General features: G+C 45.2%; 1 protein-coding gene across 1 annotated transcript in view; it reads right to left on the bottom strand.

Annotated features, from left to right (window-relative positions):
* The window catches only part of LOC139548503 (calsyntenin-2-like), a 450,777-nt gene that overhangs the window by 84,870 nt on the left and 340,309 nt on the right, over nucleotides 1–25,598 (bottom strand). The window contains exons 3-5 of the mRNA XM_071358196.1: nucleotides 21,804–21,999; nucleotides 8,432–8,640; nucleotides 3,761–3,910 (exon numbers count right to left, since the gene is read on the bottom strand). Of these exons, the coding sequence (XP_071214297.1) occupies nucleotides 3,761–3,910; nucleotides 8,432–8,640; nucleotides 21,804–21,999 (555 nt within the window). The remainder of the gene's footprint in view (nucleotides 1–3,760; nucleotides 3,911–8,431; nucleotides 8,641–21,803; nucleotides 22,000–25,598) is intronic.

The following is a 25,598-nucleotide window of genomic DNA, read 5'->3' as shown; positions in this document are numbered from 1 at the left end:
CCACTAATTATCAAAATCCAGAAAAGAGCCGTTAAATTCTACAACCACCTAAAAGGAAGCGATTCCCAAACCTTCCATAACAAAGCCATCACCTACAGAGAGATGAACCTGGAGAAGAGTCCCCTAAGCAAGCTGGTCCTAGGGCTCTGTTCACAAACACAAACACACCCCACAGAGCCCCAGGACAACAGCACAATTAGACCCAACCAAATCATGAGAAAACAAAAAGATAATTACTTGACACATTGGAAAGAATTAACAAAAAAACAGAGCAAACTAGAATGCTATTTGGCCCTAAACAGAGAGTACACAGTGGCAGAATACCTGACCACTGTGACTGACCCAAACTTAAGGAAAGCTTTGACTATGTACAGACTCAGTGAGCATAGCCTTGCTATTGAGAAAGGCCGCCGTAGGCAGACATGGCTCTCAAGAGAAGACAGGCTATGTGCACACTGCCCACAAAATGAGGTGGAAACTGAGCTGCACTTCCTAACCTCCTGCCCAATGTATGACCATATTAGAGAGACATATTTCCCTCAGATTACACAGATCCACAAAGAATTCGAAAACAAATCCAATTTTGATAAACTCCCATATCTACTGGGTGAAATTCCACAGTGTGCCATCACAGCAGCAAGATTTGTGACCTGTTGCCACAAGAAAAGGGCAACCAGTGAAGAACAAACACCACTGTAAATACAACCCATATTTATGTTTATTTATTTTAACTTGTGTGCTTTAACCATTTGTACATTGTTACAACACTGCATATATATAATATGACATTTGTAATGTCTTTATTGTTTTGAAACTTCTGTATGTGTAATGTTTACTGTTCATTTTTATTGTTTATTTGACTTTTGTATATTACCTACCTCACTTGCTTTGGCAATGTTAACACATGTTTCCCATGCCAATAAAGCCCCTTGAATTGAATTGAATTGAGAGAGAGAGAGAGAGAGAGAGAGAGAGAGAGAGAGAGAGAGAGAGAGAGAGAGAGAGAGAGAGAGAGAGAGAGAGAGAGAGAGAGAGAGAGAGAGAGAGAGAGAGAGAGAGAGAGAGAGAGAGAGAGAGAGAGAGAGAGAGAGAGAGAGAGAGAGAGAGAGAGAGAGAGAGAGAGAGAGAGAGAGAGAGAGAGAGAGAGAGAGAGAGAGAGAGACAGAGACAGAGAGACAGAGACAGAGACAGAGACAGAGACAGAGAGACAGAGACAGAGACAGAGACAGTGAGAAAGAGACAGAGACAGAGACAGAGACAGTGAGAAAGAGAGAGACAGAGACAGTGAGACAGAGACAGTGAGAAAGAGAGAGACAGAGACAGTGAGAAAGAGACAGTGAGAAAGAGAGAGACAGAGACAGTGAGAAAGAGACAGAGACAGTGAGAGACAGAGACAGTGAGAGAGAAGGGGGAAAAGACAGAGCAAGAAAGAAAAAGAGAGGAAAAGAGCCAGACACTTCACACCGCAGTGTTAGAAGAGAGGAAGGAAGGAGGAGGAAGGGATAAGAAGAAGAAGAGTCAAGTCATTTATTTCTTCCTTTCCTTCTTCCCCTTGTTTTAATGAATTATCTTCCTCCTCGTATCAGGTCCAGTGCCCAAGGCCAGCCTTCCAATCTGATTGGCTTTAAGAGGTTTGTGAAACAGCTTGCCAGACAATAGTTTTCCCATTCTCAGGAAGAGAAAATGCCTCTCAGACGTCCTTCTGAGCTAAGATGCTTGGTCTAGACTTAACTTTGATTTCTACATTATTTCCACCCAGTTCCTTACAGTCAAAAGTTACAATGAAATAAACCCAAAGCAAACATTTCAAATCCTACAATGAAAAGAAATCAACCAACATCCTAATTTTCCCTTCCACGTTATTATCATTGCTGAAAACATCCTTTGCAGAGGGGCACAAATATGAACACCCATCGCCTTGATTTGACCCGTAGGGTCAGGTTTCATTCTGGGGTGAAGAGGGCAGAATCACCATGGCTGATGGGGAAGTGTGCAGCAAAGCTTAGAAGAAACAGCCTCTACAACAAAGGATGAGGATAAACCAAGGGTTATGGCTGAGTATGCAGATGTGTTTTTGGTGTGTATCTGCAATATGACAATCTGCTGTCAGTGGTGCCTGGGACATCTATCCGTGGTTTACAGGGACTAGAACATGTGTCATTATGGGGACGGACGGACGGACAGACAGACAGACAGGGGCATGGTAATGATGTGAAAGTTCAGATGTGCGTAGACACAGAAAAATAGCTTGTACTCTATCTCACACAGTCACCTGCAGAGGACGTTCTCTCTCACACACAAATACAGCCGTACTCACACGCACGCAGGGTCACACGGCCTATTTATGGATGATAAATAGATGTTAGTGACCCACGTTAAGCATTACTGTTTCTGTGACTGACTGGAGAGGGAGGGAGGTGGGGGGATGGAGAGATGGAGAGATGGACTAGGAGAGGAGTGAAAACAGCCGCTGTAATAGAAAACAGAAGTGGTTGTCTGGAGAGAGAGAGAGAGAGAGTGTGTGTGTGTGTGTGTGCTTGTTTGTGTGTGTTTTCCCAACTGCTCCAACTCAGAGAGATCTACCAGGACAGCAAGAACGAGAGGGGGAGAGCAAGTGGAAACGAGGGGATGTTTAAAAAGTTCAGATTGTGCTTTAGGCTGGCAGTACTCCCTCCTCCTCCCTCTTCACCACAATCTTTCTTTCATTCTCTCCATCTTTTTCTCTCTCTCAATCACTCTCTCTCTTCTCCTCTCATAACCCTTTTTAGTTCCAGGTAAACCCCTCTGTGCAAAGGGTTCTACATGGAACCCAAAAGAGTTCTACCTGGAACCAAAAAGGGTTCTTCAAAGGGTTATCTTTCAGAGACAGCCAAAGAACCCTTTTAGGTTCTAGATAGCACCTTTTTTTCTAAGAGTGCAGGAGACTGGTGATACGACATGTCCTTTGATAATTCCTGACCATTACATTTTCCACCCCCCTTGTCTCTTACACTGCCTAGAGGGATCAGTGTCCACTCAGAGGGGAGTGAGGGGGCGAAGCTTCTTCCTATAATGAAACGTTTAAAATCCTAATTTGTGAAATACAAAATGCAAACTGTTTTCAAAGTGAGGATTAACTGTGAGCCGTGGGAGAGCGGCTAATGTCACCCTGCACAACATAAGCCCTGGCCTCCCTCTGTGTGTGTGTGTGTGTGTGTGTGTGTGTGTGTGTGTGTGTGTGTGTGTGTGTGTGTGTGTGTGTGTGTGTGTGTGTGTGTGTGTGTGTGTGTGTGTGTGTGTGTGTGTGTGTGTGTGTGTGTGTGTGTGTGTGTGTGTGTGTGTGTGTGTGTGTGTGTGCGTGTGTGTGTGTGTTCTTAGATGTTCGGATTCCTGTTTATACTTGTGAGTGGAGTCCCAATGAACACTGTGAACAGTTGTTGATGTATTTCTGTAGCCTGACTTGTGATATTCCTGTCTTGTGATATTCCTTTTGTGATATTCCTGTCTTGTGATATTCCTTTTGTGATGTTCCTGTCTTGTGATGTTCTTGAACAGGTGTTAAGAGCTGTATCAGCTGGGTTGATTACAAAAAAAAGAGAGAGAGAGACAGAGACAGAGACAGAGACAGAGAGACACTTAAATATACTTCAAAAGACAGAGACACTGATCGCTGACAGATTTTAAACAAACTGAATCAAAGGCATTAGGCGAGACACAGAAAGATAGTGAGACAGACCCCTAGGTACACCACCCACGGCTCAGCCTTCTTAAAACTAATCACCTTGCCAGCCAGGTTTGCAGACAGGTTTAACGTCGATGTGTACCGCCACGCTCTCTGTGGATCTCTTCTGTCCACAGTCGAAGGCTGTGACCAGGACCTCATACTGTTGCTGCTTATCAAAGCTCAGCTTCTCTGTGTTCCTGATGTTACCTACGGAGGACAGGAGAGGTCAGAGGTCAGCTTCTCTGTGTTCCTGATGTTACCTACGGAGGACAGGAGAGGTCAGAGGTCAGCTTCTCTGTGTTCCTGATGTTACCTACGGAGGACAGGAGAGGTCAGAGGTCAGCTTCTCTGTGTTCCTGATGTTACCTACGGAGGACAGGAGAGGTCAGAGGTCAGCTTCTCTGTGTTCCTGATGTTACCTACGGAGGACAGGAGAGGTCAGAGGTCAGCTTCTCTGTGTTCCTGATGTTACCTACGGAGGACAGGAGAGGTCAGAGGTCAGCTTCTCTGTGTTCCTGATGTTACCTACGGAGGACAGGAGAGGTCAGAGGTCAGCTTCTCTGTGTTCCTGATGTTACCTACGGAGGACAGGAGAGGTCAGAGGTCAGCTTCTCTGTGTTCCTGATGTTACCTACGGAGGACAGGAGAGGTCAGAGGTCAGCTTCTCTGTGTTCCTGATGTTACCTACGGAGGACAGGAGAGGTCAGAGGTCAGCTTCTCTGTGTTCCTGATGTTACCTATGGAGGACAGGAGAGGTCAGAGGTCAGCTTCTCTGTGTTCCTGAAGTTACCTACGGAGGACAGGAGAGGTCAGAGGTCAGCTTCTCTGTGTTCCTGATGTTACCTACGGAGGACAGGAGAGGTCAGAGGTCAGCTTCTCTGTGTTCCTGATGTTACCTACAGAGGACAGGGAAGAGGTCAGAGGTCAGCTTCTCTGTGTTCCTGGTATTACCTATGGAGGACAGTAGAGGTCAGAGGTCAGCTTCTCTGTGTTCCTGATGTTACCTACAGAGGACAGGGAAGAGGTCAGAGGTCAGCTTCTCTGTGTTCCTGGTATTACCTATGGAGGACAGTAGAGGTCAGAAGTTATGAAAGGTCACAATCAATAGGCTACTGTCCATCACATGAACTGAATAAGAAATGTCACAACCATTGCTGTCACCAGGACACAGCATGTCTATGTGAGTGTGTACTTGTGAGTGTGTGTGCACATGTGTGTGTGTGTGGGGGAGGGGGATAATACTGCATGTGTGTATGTGTATTTACAGCCTTGCTTAGTATTGTCAGGGTAGACAAGTCTAGACAGCACAATGTCTAAGCGTTTAGCCTGACATTGGTAAATAGAATGTGTTCACAACCCTCAGTCTCAGTTTAGTGGTCACACTCGGCAGAAAGCATGGAGGGAGCTGTTGCAGTCCTAATGTGCTGCTTAATATTTGATAAGGTGGACTTCAGGCCGATGAGAACAGGGCTGAATCAAACAGGGACCGAACATAACAGGCCGTTAAGTGTGTGATGAATGTAGAATGCCATTAATTGTCCTCTAATGCTTGTTTTCAGCTATGTCAACATGTAAGTTGATGTTGTAATTGAAGGAGGGGGAATAGGCATCTCTGTCAGGTGGAAAGCACTCTGCATTATTGTGTGTGTGTGTGTGTGTGTGTGTGTGTCTGACAGGTGGACACACAGTGAAATGGGATGAGGCTGTAGAACACTTCAGGATGTTGTATTGAAAGTGGCTGATATTGCGTTGATTCGATCCCAATTCGCACAGTAGAGGGAAGTGTTAACTAAAGGGGAAAACTAGGAAGTTGAGTGAAGTTCAATATCGTGCTCCTCTGCGCGGGCTGATATTTCTTCTGCGTGGCAGTCCCGGGGATCTGAGCGCCCTTGTGCAGCTTAGAGGGAACATTGCTAGTGACCATCTCTCCTTCTTGCTCTTAATCCAAAATGGAGGGAAGGTGGCTTTCACAGACTCCAGTCGCACTGCTTTCCATAGTCTTCTCAGTGTCTGGGTTGTGACTGGCCCTTGGCATGCTCGTTTAGAGTCAAAATGCAGAGTGAGTGGTGCATGGGGCCTGGCCAGAGTGTCCTGTATGTCTGAGAGGATCACTATGTCATTACCCACAGAGAGAGAACCTGAGTGGCTTATTACAACAGCTCAGAGAGAGAGAGAGAGAGAGAGAGAGAGAGAGAACCTGAGTGGCTTATTACAACAGCTCAGAGAGAGAGAGAGAGAGAGAGAGAGAGAGAACCTGAGTGGCTTATTACAACAGCTCAGAGAGAGAGAGAGAGAGAGAGAGAGAGAGAACCTGAGTGGCTTATTACAACAGCTCAGAGAGAGAGAGAGAGAGAGAGAGAGAGAGAACCTGAGTGGCTTATTACAACAGCTCAGAGAGAGAGAGAGAGAGAGAGAGAGAGATTGTCCTCTGATGCTTGTTTTCAGCTATGTCAACTTGTTAACAGTTGTTAATTGGGAAAGCAGTACTGTACCTGTTGTTGTGTTCTGCATTCTCATCCCATTTCACTATGTGTCGCCTCATCTGTCAGACACACACACACACGCACACACACACAATAACGCAGAGTGCTTTCCGCCTGACAGAGATGCCTATTCCCCCGTCTTCAATTATAACATCAACTTACACGTACGTGTCAGCAGCCAAAATGCTCTCTCAGCTGACAACTGTGCAAAGCTAATAAAGGACATTTCTACACCCGAGCGTTTTCCAATGACAGAGAACAGCCTCTCTATCCTCCTCCTCATCTCTGTCCTAGTCCTCTATCGTCCTCTTCTCTATCCTCGTCTTCTCCCTCTATCCTCCTCCTCTCTGTCCTCGTCTTCTCCCTCTATCCTCCTCCTCTCTGTCCTAGTCTTCTCCCTCTATCCTCATGTTCTCCCTCTATCCTCCTCCTTTCTGTCCTCGTCTTCTCTCTCTATCCTCCTCCTCTCTGTTCTCGTCTTCTCCCTCTATCCTCCTCCTCTCTGTCCTCTGCTTCACTCTCTATCATCCTCCTCTCTGTCCTCGTCTTCTCCCTCTATCCTCCTCCTCTCTGTCCTCGTCTTCTCCCTCTATCCTCCTCCTCTCTGTCCCCATATTCTCTCTATCCTCCTCCTCTCTGTCCTCGTCTTCTCTCTCTATCCTCCTCCTCTCTGTCCTCGTCTTCTCTCTCTATTGTCCTCCTCTCTGTCCTCATCTTCTCTCTCTATCCTCCTCCTCTCTGTCCCCGTATTCTCTCTATCCTCCTCCTCTCTGTCCTCGTCTTCTCTCTCTATCCTCCTCCTCTCTGTCCTCGTCTTCTCTCTCTCTATTGTCCTCCTCTCTGTCCTCGTCTTCTCTCTCTACCGTCCTCCTCTCTGTCCTCATCTTCTCTCTCTATCCTCCTCCTCTCCGTCCCCGTATTCTCTCTATCCTCCTCCTCTCTGTCCTCGTCTTCTCTCTCTATCCTCCTTCTCTCTGTCCTCGTCTTCTCTCTCTATCCTCCTCCTCTCTGTCCTCGTCTTCTCTCTCTATCCTCCTCCTCTCTGTCCTCGTCTTCTCTCTCTATTGTCCTCCTCTCTGTCCTCGTCTTCTCTCTCTATCCTCCTCCTCTCTGTCCCCGTATTCTCTCTATCCTCCTCCTCTCTGTCCTCGTATTCTCTCTCTATCCTCCTCCTCTCTGTCCACGTCTTCTCTCTCTACCGTCCTCCTCTCTCAGCAGGTTTTCTTTCTACATTTCTCTTTGATATCCTTCAGTCCATTATTTCTCTCTTTTTTGTTTTTCTCTTTTCTATCGGTCTCTTGTTCTGCCCTAATACCACCTCCTCTCTCTCTCTCTCTCTCTCTCTCTCTCTCTCTCTCTCTCTCTCTCTCTCTCTCTCTCTCTCTGAGCTGTTGTAATAAGCCACTCAGGTTCTCTCTCTGTGGGTAATGACATAGTGATCCTCTCAGACATACAGGACACTCTGGCCAGGCCCCATGCACCACTCACTCTGCATTTTGACTCTAAACGAGCATGCCAAGGGCCAGTCACAACCCAGACACTGAGAAGACTATGGAAAGCAGTGCGACTGGAGTCTGTGAAAGCCACCTTCCCTCCATTTTGACTAAGAGCAAGAAGGAGAGGACATGACAGTAGGCAGTAAATCTGTGTGTGCTTGTGATCGGATTTGTGGAGAGTGACAGTGGGCGACATTGTCCCTGATGTCTGTGGCCACAGAAAGCATCCTGTATATCAGGGAGGGACATCTGTCAAAGTGTTTACTTGTGTGTGTGTGCATGCGCTTGTGTGTGTGTGCTTGTGTGTGTATGTGTGTGCACAGGCTTGTGTGTGTGTTTGTGTGTGCGCATGCCCTTGTGTGTGTTTGCATGTGTGTGTATATGTGTGCACAGTGTGTGTGTGTGTGTGTGTGTGTGTGTGTGTATGAGCTTGTGTGTGTGTGTGTGTGTGTGTGTGTGTGTGTGTGTGTGTGTGTGTGTGTGTGTGTGTGTGTGTGTGTGTGTGTGTGTGTGTGTGTGTGTGTGTGTGTGTGTATGAGCTTGTGTGTGTGTGTGTGTGTGTGTGTGTGTGTGTGTGTGTGTGTGTGTGTGTGTGTGTGTGTGTGTGTGTGTGTGTGTGTGTGTGTGTGTGTGTGTGTGTGTGTGTGTGTGTGTGTGTATGAGCTTGCGTGTGTGTGTATGTGTATGCACAGGCTTGTGTGTGTCCATGTGTGTGTGTGGTCATGATGTGGTCCAAAGCATTTACTAACCGTTGCGGTCGATGGCGAAGGGTGTGTTGGAGGTGTTGATCTGGTAGTTACAGATCTGGCTGTACTGTGGAGAACAGTCCTGGTCTGTAGCCTCCACCTGCAGTATGTTGTCATAGATCTTTCCCTCTGTCACCGCCGCGTGGTACTGGGCCTCCCGGAACACTGGAGAGAACTCATTCACATCATTCACCTGGATGTGTACCACCGCCCTGTGGACAGCCGGGGGAGACAGAGAGGGAGAAAGGAGGCAAAGGTCAAGGCAGGATAAAGTTTTTTTAAACTCTGGTTAGAGTGGAAACTAGTAATTCAAGGGATACCGTGCAGGGTTTCCCAGCAAGGTATTGGGGTTCCCTTCACCGCAGTAACTCTACTCTCAGCACATCTGATTTAGTTGATCATCAAGACCATTGGTTAGTTCAATGGGGTGTGCTGGTGGTGGATTAGAACATATGGAATGGCTGGGGGACCCAAGGACTGGGTTGGGAAATACTGCAGAAAGCAGAAAGAGCCGGTTGGTTGAGGCTTCTTTTATATGTTGTTGTGGTTAAGGTGAGGGATTGTGCCTGAATTCCGTTGACAAGATTTACTTGAGATTTACTTGGGCTCCCGAGTGGTTCAGCAGTCTAAGGCACTGCATCTCAGTGCTAGAGGCGTCACTACAGATACCCTGGTTTGAATCCAGGCTGTATCACAACCGGCCGTGATTGGGAGTCCTATAGGGCGGCGCACAATTGGCCCAGCTTCGTCCGGATTTGGCCGGTGTAGGCCGTCATTGTAAATAAATATTTGTTCTTAACTGACTTGCCTAGTTAAATAAAGTACTTTTTTAAAACCCTTTTTCTCCCCAATTTCATGGTGTCCAATTGGTAGTTGCAGTCTTGTCTCATCACTGCAACTCCCGTATGGACTGGGGAGAGGCGAAGGTCGAGAGCTGTGCATCCTCCGAAACACAACCCAACCAAGCCACACTGCTTCTTGACACAATGCCCACTTAACCCAGAAGCCAACCGCACCAATGTGTCGGAGGAACCACTGTATACCTGGCAACCGTGTCAGCGTGCACCGCACCCGGCCCGCCACAGGAGTCGCTAGTGCAATATGGGACAAGGACATCCCTGCCGGTCAAATCCTCCCCTAACCCGGACGACACTGGGCCAATTGTGCGCTGCCCCATGGGTCCCCCAGTCGCGACAGAGCCTGGACTCGAACCCAGAATCTCTAGTGGCACAGCTAGCACTGTGATACAGTGACTTAGACTACTGCCCCTCGGGAGGCCGTTAACCCAATGATACCAGGGTAATCTAATGCCTTCTGAGGAATAACCCTCTGGCTAGTTAACCCAATGATACCAGGGTAATCTAATGCCTTCTGAGGAATAACCCTCTGGCTAGTTAACCCAATGATACCAGGATAAAATACTTCTACTCATCAATTTGAGTAATCATTTATAAATATTGTACCATATGAGTCACCCCACATTTATTAAATTACTTATCAGATTTACCTTGAATTGTGCTTAATTAAATATTAACCCACAATGTGTTAATCGATACTTTTCCTCTGGTCATGTAGAATAAGTCAACTGATTGCATAATACATTTATGTATTTATTGATTGGCAAGAGGGTGATGGATTAAGGTCACAAAAATGAAATTTGCTGAGCTTGAAAAAAAATAACAACAATACCCCAGTGAGCTGTGTGAGAAGAGCTGCGTTATTGTTTAGGATTAAGATAATGCCAATCATAATAACACTGAAGTTATCCTCTTCGAGTCAGTTCCAAAGCCCTGTCAGACATCTGCCGGGCCAGTGATTCCACATGGACAACAACAGGAGACAGCAGGAGGCCAGGGTTGGGGATTAACGGTTTACATGTAATCCGTTACATACAAGGGATTACAACAAAAAAAACAGTAACTGTAAACCGTTACATTACCATCAAAAATATTGTACTCAGATTACAGATACTTTTGAAAAACTAGATGATTACTTCGAGGATTACTTTTAAATTCAGAAAGGATGTTTGCGAGAGAAAAAATCTTTGACACTTCTCTGTTTTCTCCACCTGAGTGAGTCTGACCGCAACTCAGAGACCACTATGATGACAAACCAAATATGTTTGATAGATCGCTGGAAAAGAGCAGGAACAGGCTTTTGTAGGCTACAGTTCAAGCTATGTCTTCCAATGGTGCGACTGCTGTCGGCATCCAAAGATAATCCAACTTGAATAAACACTTTGAGGTGAAGATGACAGCAATGGTGAAGTCTACGGAGATACGGATATCACTTATTATTGATATCTACATAACGCATTGATGTGAATCACACTGCTGCTCTCTTATTTAGCTATTTGCGCCTTACGGATTGTGGTTGTTGTGGACGGCTGTTCACAAATCTACATGTGTATTTGAATCCAATAATGGTTGAATTCATGAAGTTTAAGCTGCCTATCAATCATTGTTTTTGAAACCAGTGGACAGCCAGTGAAAAATGTGCTCTTGCAACAGCTGCATAGTGTGGATCCCAGCATATGGAGTAAAATTGGGACTTTTATTGCTCAATCTAATTCATGCTGACAATTTTTTTTCCATAGGCCTAATGTACACATGCTCAAACTTGTACACTTTTGATAGACTTGTTGTTGCCACATCCATTGTAGTTGCTACATCCATTTTTGGACTCATAAATTATACATACATACATATATATACATAAAAGTTTTACTCAGCTTTTTTTTACCAAAACAGAGGCGGGGTGACCGTAGCCTAGTGGTTAGAGCATTGGACTAGTAACCGAAAGGTTGCAAGTTTGAATCCCTGAGCTGACAAGGTACAAATCTGTCGTTCTGCCCCTGAACAAGGCAGTTAACCCACTGTTCCTAGGCCGTCATTGAAAATATGAATTTGTTCTTAACTGACTTGCCTGGTTAAATAAAGGTCAAATAAAAAATGTTTCATCTGTGGATTTTCCCTTTAAACAGCTGCATATTATCAAAGTGTCACCAACAAAAAGGTAAACAATAGGCCTATAACAATTGCAGCATAGGGCATTCATTTTTAAAATGTAAATAGCACTTCTCAGTAGTGTTCAAAGCATGCCATTCCATGAGCGCAGCATTTATTTTTCAACTGGAATCAATGAGCCCAATCAGTCCTCCATGACAACAAAAACATAAACAACAGATTAGGGCTGGTTAATAAATCCTTTTGGAGTTATGCTCAGGTAAAACAATTTGTCTTATCTATACTTCCATATTTCCAAGTCCTATTCTTGAAGATCAAGGCGTATAACATTTACTGGAATGACTGGAATTCTGATAAACTTCTTGTTTTTAATGTAAATATATAATTGAATCGTATTATTATATGTAGTAGAAAGCGATGGGTTAGAAGAAGCCTACATAACCAACCCATAAAGTAAAATGTAACATCATATATGGCCAGCTATATAAACTTTAACATTGATTTATCCTGCAATAGATGTTGTTCAATTGGTACCATACATTTTTGTCTTCTTCTAATGCCTAATAATCTAAAAGTAATGGAATGTAATCAGATTACGTTACTGAGTTTGGGTAATCCAAAAGTTACGTTACTGATTACAATTTTTAACAGGTAACTAGTAACTGTAACGGATTGCATTTAGAAAGTAACATACCCGACCCTGATCTTAGCCTAGGGACACTTTGTTTCTTTCCATCTGAACACACACAAACATTTGCAAGTCTACAACCCCAAATATAGACAGAACACACACACACACCTACGTGCACAATTATGCATACACACACAAAACAACCATTATAAATCAGACATCAACTGTGCTAACGGTAATGCTAAGTGCTATCCCCAGCAGTAACAGTGCCACAGCCAGACAGGGTAATGCTAAGTGCTAGCCCCAGCAGTAACAGTGCCACAGCCAGACAGGGTAATGCTAAGTGCTAGCCCCAGCAGTAACAGTGCCACAGCCAGACAGGGTAATGCTAAGTGCTAGCCCCAGCAGTAACAGTGCTACAGCCAGACAGGGTAATGCTGAGTGCTAGCCCCAACAGTAACAGTGCCACAGCCAGACAGGGTAATGCTGAGTGCTAGCCCCAGCAGTAACAGTGCCACAGCCAAACAGGGTAATGCTGAGTGCTAGCCCCAGCAGTAACAGTGCCACAGCCAGACAGGGTAATGCTAAGTGCTAGCCCCAGCAGTAACAGTGCCACAGCCAGACAGGGTAATGCTGAGTGCTAGCCCCAGCAGTAACAGTGCCACAGCCAGACAGGGTAATGCTGAGTGCTAGCCCCAGCAGTAACAGTGCCACAGCCAGACAGGGTAATGCTAAGTGCTAGCCCCAGCAGTAACAGTGCCACAGCCAGACAGGGTAATGCTAAGTGCTAGCCCCAGCAATAACAGTGCCACAGCCAGACAGGGTAATGTTAAGTGCTAGCCCCAGCAGTAACAGTGCCACAGCCAGACAGGGTAATGCTAAGTGCTAGCCCCAGCAGTAACAGTGCCACAGCCAGACAGGGTAATGCTAAGTGCTAGCCCCAGCAGTAACAGTGCTACAGCCAGACAGGGTAATGCTGAGTGCTAGCCCCAGCAGTAACAGTGCCACAGCCAGACAGGGTAATGCTAAGTGCTAGCCCCAGCAGTAACAGTGCCACAGCCAGACAGGGTAATGCTAAGTGCTAGCCCCAGCAGTAACAGTGCTACAGCCAGACAGGGTAATGCTAAGTGCTAGCCCCAGCAGTAACAGTGCCACAGCCAGACAGGGTAATGCTGAGTGCTAGCCCCAGCAGTAACAGTGCCACAGCCAGACAGGGTAATGCTGAGTGCTAGCCCCAGCAGTAACAGTGCCACAGCCAGACACGGTAATGCTAAGTGCTAGCCCCAGCAGTAACAGTGCCACAGTCAGACAGGGTAATGCTAAGTGCTAGCCCCAGCAGTAACAGTGCCACAGCCAGACAGGGTAATGCTAAGTGCTAGCCCCAGCAATAACAGTGCCACAGCCAGACAGGGTAATGCTAAGTGCTAGCCCCAGCAGTAACAGTGCCACAGCCAGACAGGGTAATGCTAAGTGCTAGCCCCAGCAGTAACAGTGCCACAGCCAGACAGGGCATCTTGTTCTGTCATATTAATGTGTCTCTCTCATAAGCATCTCCCCCTCCTTCCCCAGACACCCCCTCTGGATGAGGGCAAACATATGTTACACACCACTGGGGATCGGAGGGGAGTAGAGGAGGGAGGAAGGGAGGGATGGTTGATGGGATAAGGGTGGGGTGGAGGGAGAGAGGGATAGAGGGGGAGTGGCACAGGCACACATCTGGCTGAAAGCAGACACCTGGCTTCCTTTCCCTCTACAGTGTCAGTGAGGGTTATGAGAGAGAGAGAGACAGAGACAGAGTGAGAAAGACAGAGAGAGACAGAGACAGAGTGAGAAAGACAGAGAGAGAGAGAGAGAGAGAGAGAGAGAGAGAGAGAGAGAGAGAGAGAGAGAGAGAGAGAGAGAGAAAAAGAGAGTGTGTGTGTGTGTGCATTGGGCACGGTGCCAGACCAGCTCCAGCCTCAAGCCATCCCTCTGCTCCCTGGGTACAACACAACATAACACAGAGTTGATGAAGAAAGATCCAGAATAGACAAGGGGCCTAAAAAGACTAAACTGGATCCAAATGACCAAGGGGTGCAGAAAATCTCACAACACCAAAAGTCTGTATTATCGAATTAAGACAGAACCCAATGGGGTCTTGTAGGCAACATGACAATATAGAGACCAATCCATTCCAGTCCAAAGGAAGGTGTATCTACAGTTGAAGTCAGAAGTTGACACACACCTTAGTCAAATGCATTTAAACTCAGCTTTCCACAGTTCCTGACATTTAATCCTAGTAAAAATTCCATGTCTTAGGTCAGTTAGGATCACCACTTTATTTTAAGAATGTGAAATGTCAGAATAGTAGTAGAGAGAATTATTTATTTCAGCTTTTTATTTCTTTCATCACATTCCCAGTGGGTCAGAAGTTTACATACACTCAATTAGTATTTGGTAGCATTGCCTTTAAATTGTTTAACTTGGGTCAAACGTTTCGGGTAGCCTTCCACAAGCTTCCCACAAAAAGTTGGGTGAATTTTGGCCCATTCCTCCTGACAGAGCTGGTGTAACTAAGTCAGGTTTGTAGGCCTCCTTGCTCGCACACACTTTTTCAGTTCTGCCCACAAATGTTCTATAGGATTTAGGTCAGGGCTTTGTGATGGCCACTCCAATACATTGACTTTGTTGTCCTTAAGCCATTTTGCCACAACTTTGGAAGTATGCTTGGGGTCATTGTCCATTTGGAAGACCCATTTGCAACCAAGGTTTAACTTCCTGACTGATGTCTTGAGATGATGCCATCTATTTTGTGAAGTGCACCAGTCCCTCCTGCAGCAAAGCACCCCCACAACATGATGCTGCCACCCCCATGCTTCAAGTTTGGGGTGGTGTTCTTCGACTTGCAAGACTCCCCCTTTTTCCTCCAAACATAACGATGTTGGTGTCACGATCGTCAATGGGAGAGAGAGAGGACCAAGGCGCAGCGTGTGGAAAATACATCTTCTCTTTATTAGAAGAAGGACAACGAAACAAAACAACAAACAGACGAACGTGAAGCTATCAAAGACTAAGTGCAAACATGCAACATAGACACAGACAATTACCCACAAAACCCCAATGCCTATGACTGCCTTAAATATGGCTCTCAATCAGAGACAATGAACCACAGCTGCCTCTAATTGAGAACCAATCTAGGCAGCCATAGACATAACTAGACAACTACACTAGACACTACAAAAACACATACCCTCCCCATGTCACACCCTGACCTAACTAAAAAACATAAAGAAAACAAAGAATACTAAGGCCAGGGTGTGACAGTTGGGCATTTTCACTCCCCGTCAGCAGACCCCTTACAATTAATTGTAATCTACATAATAATTAACATTTCCTAAATAATGGACATTTTTGTCGGGGTTGATACATACTTTTTTCGTTAGGGCAAATCAAGTCTGAAATTTCAATATGGAAACTGGAACTTTTTAAAATTGATAAAATGTAGATTTTTTTGTCATTGCCCTACACAAAATACCCCATAATGTAAAAATGGAATTAAAATGAAAAGCTGAAATGTCTTGAGTCAATAAGTATTCAACCCATTTGTTATGGCAAGCCTAAATAAGCCTAAAAATGTGCTTAACAAGTCACATAATAAGTTGCATGAACTCATTCTGGGTGCAATGAGTGTTTGACATGATTTTTGAATGACTATCTCATCTCTGTACCCCACACATACAATTATCTGTAAGGTCCCTCAGTCGAGCAGTGAATTTCAAACACAGATTCAACCACAAAGACCAGGGAGGTTTTCCAATGTGTCACAAAGGGCACTTTAAAAAAAGAAGAAGCAGACATTGAAAATCCCTTTGAGCATGGTGAATTTATTAATTACACTTTGGATGGTGTATCAATACACTCTGTCACGACAAAGACACTGGTGTCCTTCCTAGCTCAGGTGTCCTTCCTAGCTCAGAGAGGAAGGAAACCGCTCAGTGATTTCCCCATGAGGCAAAAACAGTTATGGAGTTTAATGTCTGTGATAGGAGAAAACTGAGGATGGATCAACAGCATTGTAGTTACTCCACAATACTAACCTAACTGACTGAGCAAAAAGAAGGAAGCCTGTACAGAATACAACTATTCCAAAACATGCATCCTGTTTGCAACACGGCACTAAAGTAATACTGAAATGTATTCTTTGTCCCGAATACAAAGTGCTATGTTTGTGGTAAATCCTATACAACACATTACTGAGTACTACTCTTCATATTTTCAAGCATATTGGTGGCTGCATCACGTTATGGGAATGCTTGCAATCGTTAAGGCCTGGGGAGTTTTTCAGGATAAAAAATAAACTGAATGGAGCTAAGCACAGGCAAATCTTAGAGGAAAACCTGGTTCAGTCTGCTTTCCACCAGACACTGGGAGATTAATTCACCTTTCAGCAGGACAATAACCTAAAACACAAGGCCAAATCTACACTGGAGTTGCGTACCAAAAAGACAGTGAATGTTCCTGAGTGGCCGAGTTACAGTTTTGACTTAAATCTACTTGAAAATATACGGTAAGACCTGAAAATGGTTTCAAAGCAATGATCAACAACCAATTTGACAGAGCTTCAAGAATTTTGAAAAGAATAATGGGAAAATGATGCGCAATCCAGGTGTGGAAAGCTCTTAGAGATTTACCCAAAAAGACTCATAGCTGTAATCACTGCCAAAGATGCTTGTGAATATCTATGTAAATTAGGTATTTTTGTATTTAATTTTCAATAAATAGGCATAACTTTCTCAAAACATGTTTCCATGCATTGAATTCAGGCTGAAACAACAAAATTGACAGTCTCTATGGGGGTGCCACAGGGTTCAATTCTCTGTATACATCAATGATGTCGCTCTTGTTGCTGGTGATTCTCTGATCCACCTCTATGCAGACAACACCATTCTGTATACTTCTGGCCCTTCTTTGGACACTGTGTTAACTAACCTCCAGACGAGCTTCAATGCCATACAACTCTCCTTCCGTGGCCTCCAACTGCTCTTAAATGCAAGTAAAACTAAATGCATGCTCTTCAAACGATCGCTGCCCGCACCTGCCCGCCCGTCCAGCATCACTACTCTGGACGGTTCTGACTTAGAATATGTGGACAATTACAAATACCTAGGTGTCTGGTTAGACGGTAAACTCTCCTTCCAGACTCACATTAAGCATCTCCAATCCAAAATTAAATCCAGAATTGGCTTCCTATTTCGCAACAAAGCATCCTTCACTCATGCTGCCAAACATACCCTCGTAAAACTGACTATCCTGACGATTCTTGACTTCGGCGATGTCATTTACAAAATAGCCTCCAACACTCTACTCAGCAAATTGGATGCCGTCTATCACAGATCCATCCGTTTTGTCGCCAAAGCCCATATACTACCCATCACTGCGACCTGTATGCACTCGTTGGCTGCCCCTCGCTTCATATTCGTCGCCAAACCCACTGGCTCCAGGTCATCTATACGTCTTTGCTAGGTAAAGCCCCGCCTTATCTCAGCTCACTGGTCACCATAGCAGCACCCACTCGTAGCACGCGCTCCAGCAGGTATATTTCACTGGTCAACCCCAAAGCCAATTCCTCCTTTGGCCGCCTTTCCTTCCAGTTCTCTGCTGCCAATGGCTGGAACAAATTGCAAAAATTGCAAAGAATTGCAAAAATCTCTGAAGCTGGAGACTCATATCTCCCTCACTAACTTTAAGCACCAGCTGTCAGAGCTGCTCACATATCACTGCACTGTACATAGCCCATCTGTAAGTAGCCCATCCAACTACCTCATCCCCATACTGATATTTTTTTTCTCCTTTGCACCCCAGTATCTCGACTTGCACATTCATATTCTGCACATCTATCACTCCCGTGTTTAATTGCTATATTGTAATTATTTCGCCACTATGACCTATTTATTGCCTTACCTCCCTTACCTCATTTGCACACACTGTATATATACTTTTCTATTGTGTTATTGACTGTATGTTTGTTTATTCCATGTGTAACTCTGTGTTGTTGTCTGTGTCACACTGCTTTGCTTTATCTTGGCCAGGTCGCAGTTGTAAATGAGAACTTGTTCTCAACTAGCCTACCTGGTTAAATAAAGGTGAAATTAAGAAAAAAAGAAAGAAAAAAGAAGTGGACTAAGTCAAGGGGTATGAATACTTTCTGAAGGCACTGGATATCACAATGCATCATGAAAGCTTTTGCTAATGAGTGACAGCTCTTGGCTCACATCCTCTTCGCTTGTGTGTAAGTGTGTGTGCGTGTGTCGGTATGTGTACAGTATGTATGTGTGTGTGTGTGTGTGTGTGTGTGTGTGTGTGTGTGTGTGTGTGTGTGTGTGTGTGTGTGTGTGTGCATGTATACGTCTGTATGTGTGTGTGTGTGTGTGTGAGTGAGTATTCGTGTGTGTGTGTGTGTGTGTGTGTGTGTGTGTGTGTGTGTGTGTGTGTGTGTGTGTGTGTGTGTGTGTGTGTGTGTGTGTGTGTGTGTGTGTGTGTCGATCCTCTCAGTTGCGGGGAGGTGCTGCCATCCGTTGAGATAATTAGTCATTCCCAAACCTCCGGCGCAGGGAGGTGAGGAACACACGGCCTTCCCAGAATCACAAGTGACAAGTTTAATAACCGCCTCATGACAACCACCGCACAGGCAGAAACATGGCGGCTTTAGAATGAGTTGTCTAGCTTAGCCCTGCAAGTCACTCTGGAGTCTGAACAACCAGAAGGTCAGGGGTTAACATCCTAGATGAGCTGCTACTACCGTCACTGACCGGGGCATTAAACCTCCTCCAACACTTAATCCATGTAATAAATCTAGCACTCACTGCAGATGGGGAGAGATGGGGAAGTTAAAGGATGTGACACATTCACACAGGAAGTGAGAGAAGTACAAATAAATTATGACATCTAGAAATACTTTGTGTCTGGGTACACACATTTGCCATGAATGTGGTGGTGCTGTGATTCAGAACTAATCATGCATTTGCATAATTCTTTCATTAGGATTTTAAAAAGCAGTAAATTGAAAACATTTCGTTACACATGGTTAAAATGGACAAAAAAGGTTTAAAATAGATTTTCAGAATAAAGTGCTCTGATTCAGAATTATTGTTCAGTGGGACAATCCATCTGTGTGACTCAGTGGTAGTCAACGGTGATAAGAAGTGATGGAAAAAGTACCCAATTGTCATACTTGAGTAAAAGTTATAGAAATGTGAAAGTCAAAGTCACCCAGTAAAATACTTGAGTAAAAGTCTAAAAGTACTTGGTTTGAAATATACTTAAGTATCAAAAGTACATGTAATTGCTGAAATATACTTAAGTATCAAAAGTAAAAGTATAAATACTTTAAAATTCCTTATATTAAGTAAGTCAGACTGCACCATTTTCTTGTTTTTTAATTTACGGATAGCCAGGAGCTATCTCCAACACTCAGACATAATTTACAAATGAAGAATTTGTGTTTAGTGAGTCCGCCAGATCAAAGACAGTAGGGATGACAAGGGATGTTGTCTTGATAAGTGTGTGAATTGGACAATTTTCCTGTCCTGCCAAGCATTCAAAATTTAGTGAGTGCTTTTGGGTGTCAGGGAAAACATATGGAGTAAAAAGTACAATATTTTATTTAGGAATGTAGAAGTAAAAGTAAAAGTTGTCAAAAATAGTAAGGTAAAGTACAGATATCCCAAAAATATTTTTTTTTACACCACTGGTGATAAGCCATATTTTTTGCCATACTGATTTGAGTTAAAGAACTTACATACAATACAGAATAACTGTAATGAACACGAGGAAGACAGAGAGCTGGTTTCAACAGGACCATGGGAGGAGGCAGGTAGCTGGGTCCAGGGGCAGGCAGAAGGTCATACACGGTAGGTCCAAAAATGGCAACAGTACAGCCAGGGAATAGGCAAAAGGTGTTGTGAATGAGGCAGGCAAAAACTATCATACACGTGAGGAGAGCAGGAAGGGAAAAACAGAGCTCCAAAAAAGTGTGTCTCAAAACAAACAATACCTTACAGTGATGGGGTGCAAGGAACTGAACTAAATAGTGTGGGATAATGACAGGTGTGTGAACAGGTGATTAGAATTCCGGTGGTTGGGATCTGGAGAGAGAGCTGCAAAGTGGGCTGCGTTCCGGGGATCTAAGTGTTTGGGAGTGTGAGTTGGACGCAGACGTTACAATAACATCTGAGATACAGTACATAAAATGTGAGTTACAATACACCAATGATAAATTGGTAATGTAACCGAGTCGTTCTGGGTGATACTCATTGTTGTCAAGGAGGGAATCTTGGCTCACTGTACCTTTCAACGACAAAGCTGTGAAAACATTCAACATCTGTCTGATTGAGAGCCAACTACACAGTTAACCACAGCATAAAATGACTCAACGCCTAAGAGTCATTTTGTGACGAGTACTACCTACACGGTTATATAATTATATGAACTAGAGCCAAAGGTAACGAGAGAGGAAGGAATGAGGGAAAGAGTGAGGTAAACAACATTTTATGTAGGTTGGTCAACTTGTTCAACCTTTTCTTGCCTTTCTCATACACTACTCAATATGATAGCGGAGATAAAGTACATATATAGGAAACATAGGAAATATTTTGGTAGGATATATGTACTGTAGGATAGAGGAATGAGATAAAAAGCAGCAGCAGCCAAAAAATAATAGAGAGAGAGAGAGAGAGAGAGAGAGACAGAGAGAGAGAGAGACAGAGACAGAGACAGAGACAGAGACAGAGACAGAGACAGAGACAGAGACAGAGACAGAGACAGAGACAGAGACAGAGTCAGAGTCAGAGACAGAGTCAGAGACAGAGACAGAGACAGAGAGCTTGACGGCCCATGTGTCATCTCTGATCCTGTGGCCTGTTCTCTTCTGCAGAGCTGACATGTCATGTGTAATTTGGGCTGAGCCATAGGCAGGGATTGTTTTTCTCCTCTAAATGTGAGAGTCACGCTCACTGACGCTCTCCTCTCCGCTCGTCTGGATCCCTGAAAAGGCCAGACTGCTCCTCCGGGACACAGACAACAGAAGGAACGCCTGCGAAGGACAGGCTATTCAAGCTAAGACCGTCATCCCTAGGTGCTCACAAAGAACCTGTGTCATAGAATGTATGTCTACGTTTAGTTGGGTTTCTTCATACGTCCCACAATCAGGGATGCAGGGATAACCTGAAAAATACGACCCAGGACAATGTGTACCGTACCTTTACACACACCTGCTGCTATAATTGCAGGCCTGGTGCGTGTGTTTGTGTGTGTGAAGGAGATGCTAGTTTTCTGTGTGAGCTCCCGCTGAGGAAGGTGAGAGGTGAGAGCAGAGAGAGAGTGAGGAGAGACACACACAGAGTGAAAATGACACAGTCATAAGAGACCGTGGAGAAAGAAATATCAGAAGAATCCTCAGCTCATAGGTGCTCCTGTAAGTGTGGTAAATCATTTTCATCAGTGCACCACTTTAAAATAATATACTGGCTGTTTTCATCCTACACTGCTGAAACACGACAGGGAAGTACCTGGGGTCAGCCAGGATCAGACATTGAGGTGAAGGGGGTCAAGGAGAAAGTGGGATGTCCCTAAGACCTTTTGCAGCCAGAATGACATGCACTTCTGTTACTTCCAGTAATGAAATGTTATTTGATCACAGTAGGCTTGGCTTCAGAGTGCAATGTTGCAGGGAGCATGGTATTGAATTAATATGCTTCATAAAGACCAACACACAAAAATACATCCTGCCTCATAAACTCACTTGTGTGACTTCTTCCCCCCGGTGCCCCCAGGTCCTGCTCCACAGTCATGGGCCTGGATGATAAAGGTGTACTCCTTTTGCAGCTCACAGTCCACCAGGCCCCTGGCTCTCAGCTGGCCCTCACCAGACGTCCCGTTCAGCACCACTGCCTCGAATGGAGCCTCCAGACCATGGATCTTAAACGCACAGATCTCCCCTGGAAAGAGAGAGAGAGGGAGAGGAGGGGAGAGAGGTGAGGGACTGTGTATTTACTACCACTTGATTTCCACTTGACCGTTAAAAGTAAAAAAGTAGTGGCGGAGAGAGGATGGGTTTGTTGGTTTCTTAATGTGAGAGAGTGTTATACTGTTGTGGAGATATGCAGACTCATCTGAGCATACATACATTTTTACAGCATGTGCAGTGGGCTCACGTAATCAGACTCAGCAGCACTGGGGATTTGACTTCTCCCACTAGTTGAGCACTGTAAAGAATACCTCAGCAATAACAATTCCCTGGAAGGTTCCAGTTAAATTTTCGAGCAGACAGGGAGAGAAACAACAACAACAATAAGTATCCACAGCAGAGTCTCCCACAAAGCCCCCCTCTCTGGAGCAGGACTAACAAACTCACTCATTCAACAACTAATCACTCTCCTGAAGATGCCAAGGACAAACCAACCTGCCCACAGTATGTGGCTCACTCCCATCACGCGTTGTCACTCCAGACCATACAAACAATTACCAATTTAGTAACTAAAAGCTTGATAAAAAAAAGAAACACTGCCTCTCAAAGTCACCATGTTTTGTCTGAGCAACAACGAAGGAACAGAACATTCATTTACAAAGCTAAACAATGAAGCAGACCAAAACAAGTCGTCTGACATTTATGAGCAGGTTGGATAAGGTGGAGTCTGTTTTGGAGTTGGCGAGGCGAGTGCTTTAGAAGCGTGGCGCTTGCCCGCGTTTTACTGGGGGATTTGAGGAAATCACTTAGCACGAGCTTTAAAGTCTGACCTGAGACGGCTAATTGCGCCGATAATCATTTAAACTAACAGGAAGGACTAAATTGGATTCCGCCAAAGCTTTGTGTGCACATCGCTGCTGGCCAGTTGTGATAAGAGCAACTTTATTTTCCCCTCCTTCCCTTTCTCTTCCCTTTCATCCCGGTCAAACATTATCCCAGCTCCTTCTACAGTAGGAGTGTTGAAATGACAATTTGGCCACAGTGGAGTGAGAGAGAGTGAGTGAGAGAGAGAGAAAGAGAGAGTGAGAGTGATAATGAGAGAGAGGGTGTGAGAGAGCGAGAGGGAGTGAGAAAGAGAGAGAAAAAGAGAGTGAGATGGAGAGGAGGGAGAGAGAGGGAGGGAGGGAGGGGGAGACAGAGAGAGACAAAGAGAGCAAGATGGAGAGAGAGAGAGAGAGAGAGAGAGAGAGAAAGAAAGAGAGAGAGAGAGAGAGAGACAGAGAGAGAGAGACATAGAGAGAGAGACAGAGACAGAGACAACTCCCACATCACCATCTCCACTCTGCTGCCCCGCAAAGACGTTCATCCCCGTACCATTCAGAAAGGCAACGCTGACATCACCAGAGGGTGTGGCCTACTCCCGAATGTGCACGTTGCTCACCACCCAACAATCCCCCCAGAGCATCTGCAGGACCACTCCCACCTGAGGAAGCAGACAGTAGGGATGTTTGCCAAGTCTCTAAAGGACGTTGCACTTGGTAGACAAACACCCCATGCCGCACTGGACAGAGGACCACCCCCCGACCCCTACCAGACCACTGCACCACCAAGGAGCCCCAGGCCCCTTCAACGCCCCACCAGACCCAGCGCATCCCACAGGCCCCACCCACCACGAGAGCATCACCACTTCCATCGGCTTAGCCAGACCGGGCCCAGCCTACTACCCCGCACCAGACCACCACCCCTACTAGACCAGAGGGGAAGCCCCACGGCCCAGAACTGGCCCTCCTCCACTCCACAGGGCCAAACAGCAGGACCAGCGCAGCTACGCAGAGGTCGTCAGAGGACAGGATAACCCTGTAGGATTAAGTGAGATTAAACAGCTCCTCCAATACATCTGTACTACACACACACACACACACACACACACACACACACACACACACACACACACACACACACACACACACACACACACACACACACACACACACACACACACACACACACACACACACACACACTTGTTCAATAAATAGGAATATTTATATATTACAACAGAAAGAATGTTAGCTGTTATCCTGTATATCTCACTCTTAACAACTTATTAGTTAGTAGTTACTGTATTTCTAACTGCTATTCTTTCTTTTGGAACATGAAATCGCTATCAGTTAGTATGTGGAACATTCAGGGCCTAAACTCATCAACCTTTGGACCGAAGAGTTTAGCACTGGAGTTCAACAAAAATCTTAAAGATGTTGACATCATCATTCTGCAGGAGACATGGTGTAAGGCTGACATTGTCACTCACTGTCCCACAGGCTACAGAGAGGTAATTGTGCCATCACAGAAACACAGCTCTGTCAATAGAGGCAGAGACTGGAGGACTGATCAGTTGGTACAAATCCGAACTACAAAATCTAATTGATCCCCTCAAAATTGGTAAATATCACATTTGGTTAAAACTGAAAAAAGAACTTGCACTGACAGAAAAAGATGTGTTCCTTTCCGCAATTTATATCCCCCCTCAGAATCCCCATATTACTCAGAGGAGATCTTCCCCACCCTTGAGGAAGAGACGTGCCATTTCCAGGCCCAGGGAAATGTGCTCATCTGTGGGGACACAAATGCGCGCACAGGAACACTACCTCATCTAACGACCACACGAGGGGAGAGCTTTATTACAGGCCATACTGTTTCTAACTGTCTTAATCTCCCCCATAGAAACAACAGTGACAGCACCGTCAACAAAAACGGAAGGGATCTGTTGCAGCTCTGTAGAAGCCTGGGTCTGTACTTTGTCAATGGTAGGTTACGGGGGGACTCTTTGGGGAGATTCACCTACTGCTCACCTCTTGGCCACAGTACAGTAGACTATATGATCACAGACATTGACCCCTTCTCTCTCAGCTCATTCACTGTCAAGCCACTAACACCTCTGTCTGATCACAGCCAAATTACGTTGTTCCTCAAAAGAACAGTGTCACGAATCCCACTTCCTGAGTCTGTTTTTGCCTGTGTTCTGTCCTGGAGTGTTTTTTCCGGTGTCCTGGAACGCACCCTGTCTGGTTGCCGGGCGACGTAGCTAGTTGGAGGATCTCTGAGTACCCGCACCTGTATCCCATCAGCTATCTGCACACCTGGTCCTGATCATCACCCCTCCACTTCATAAGCGCTGACCTGACATCCATTCCCTGCCGGATCGTTAGCCATGAACAGTATGTTGTGCCAGCGTATCAGCCTCCAGTTTGATAGAGTTTGTTTTGTTGTTTTGTACGTCTTGCTTGCCTTGAACTTACCTCCGTTTTTTCTGTCTACAGTCATTCACCCGGAACACTCATCCCATCCCTACCTGGTCGTCGGTGACTTCAGTTACTTCCTTGGATCTGCTTACTCAATTCCATCAACTCACCTCCGCTGCCCGCTCCGCTACTTGGATTTTTCTATCACTACATTTAAACTTAAATACTCACCTTCGTCTTACTCTCCTTGTCCTGGTCTGCTTCTGGGTTCTACTTTAGAGAACCGTGACAAACAGACATGGAAACAACCACACATTCACAGCCCAGTAAGCTGTACAACATCAGAAATTCATACAGATGGGCCCAAAACAGCACAGAAGAATACCAG

Source organism: Salvelinus alpinus, chromosome 21 (genome assembly GCF_045679555.1).
Source record: "Salvelinus alpinus chromosome 21, SLU_Salpinus.1, whole genome shotgun sequence".
NCBI classification, from domain to species: domain Eukaryota; kingdom Metazoa; phylum Chordata; class Actinopteri; order Salmoniformes; family Salmonidae; genus Salvelinus; species Salvelinus alpinus.
The sequence above is the reverse complement of the archived record's forward strand: the minus strand, read 5'-3'. Positions and strand labels throughout refer to the sequence as shown.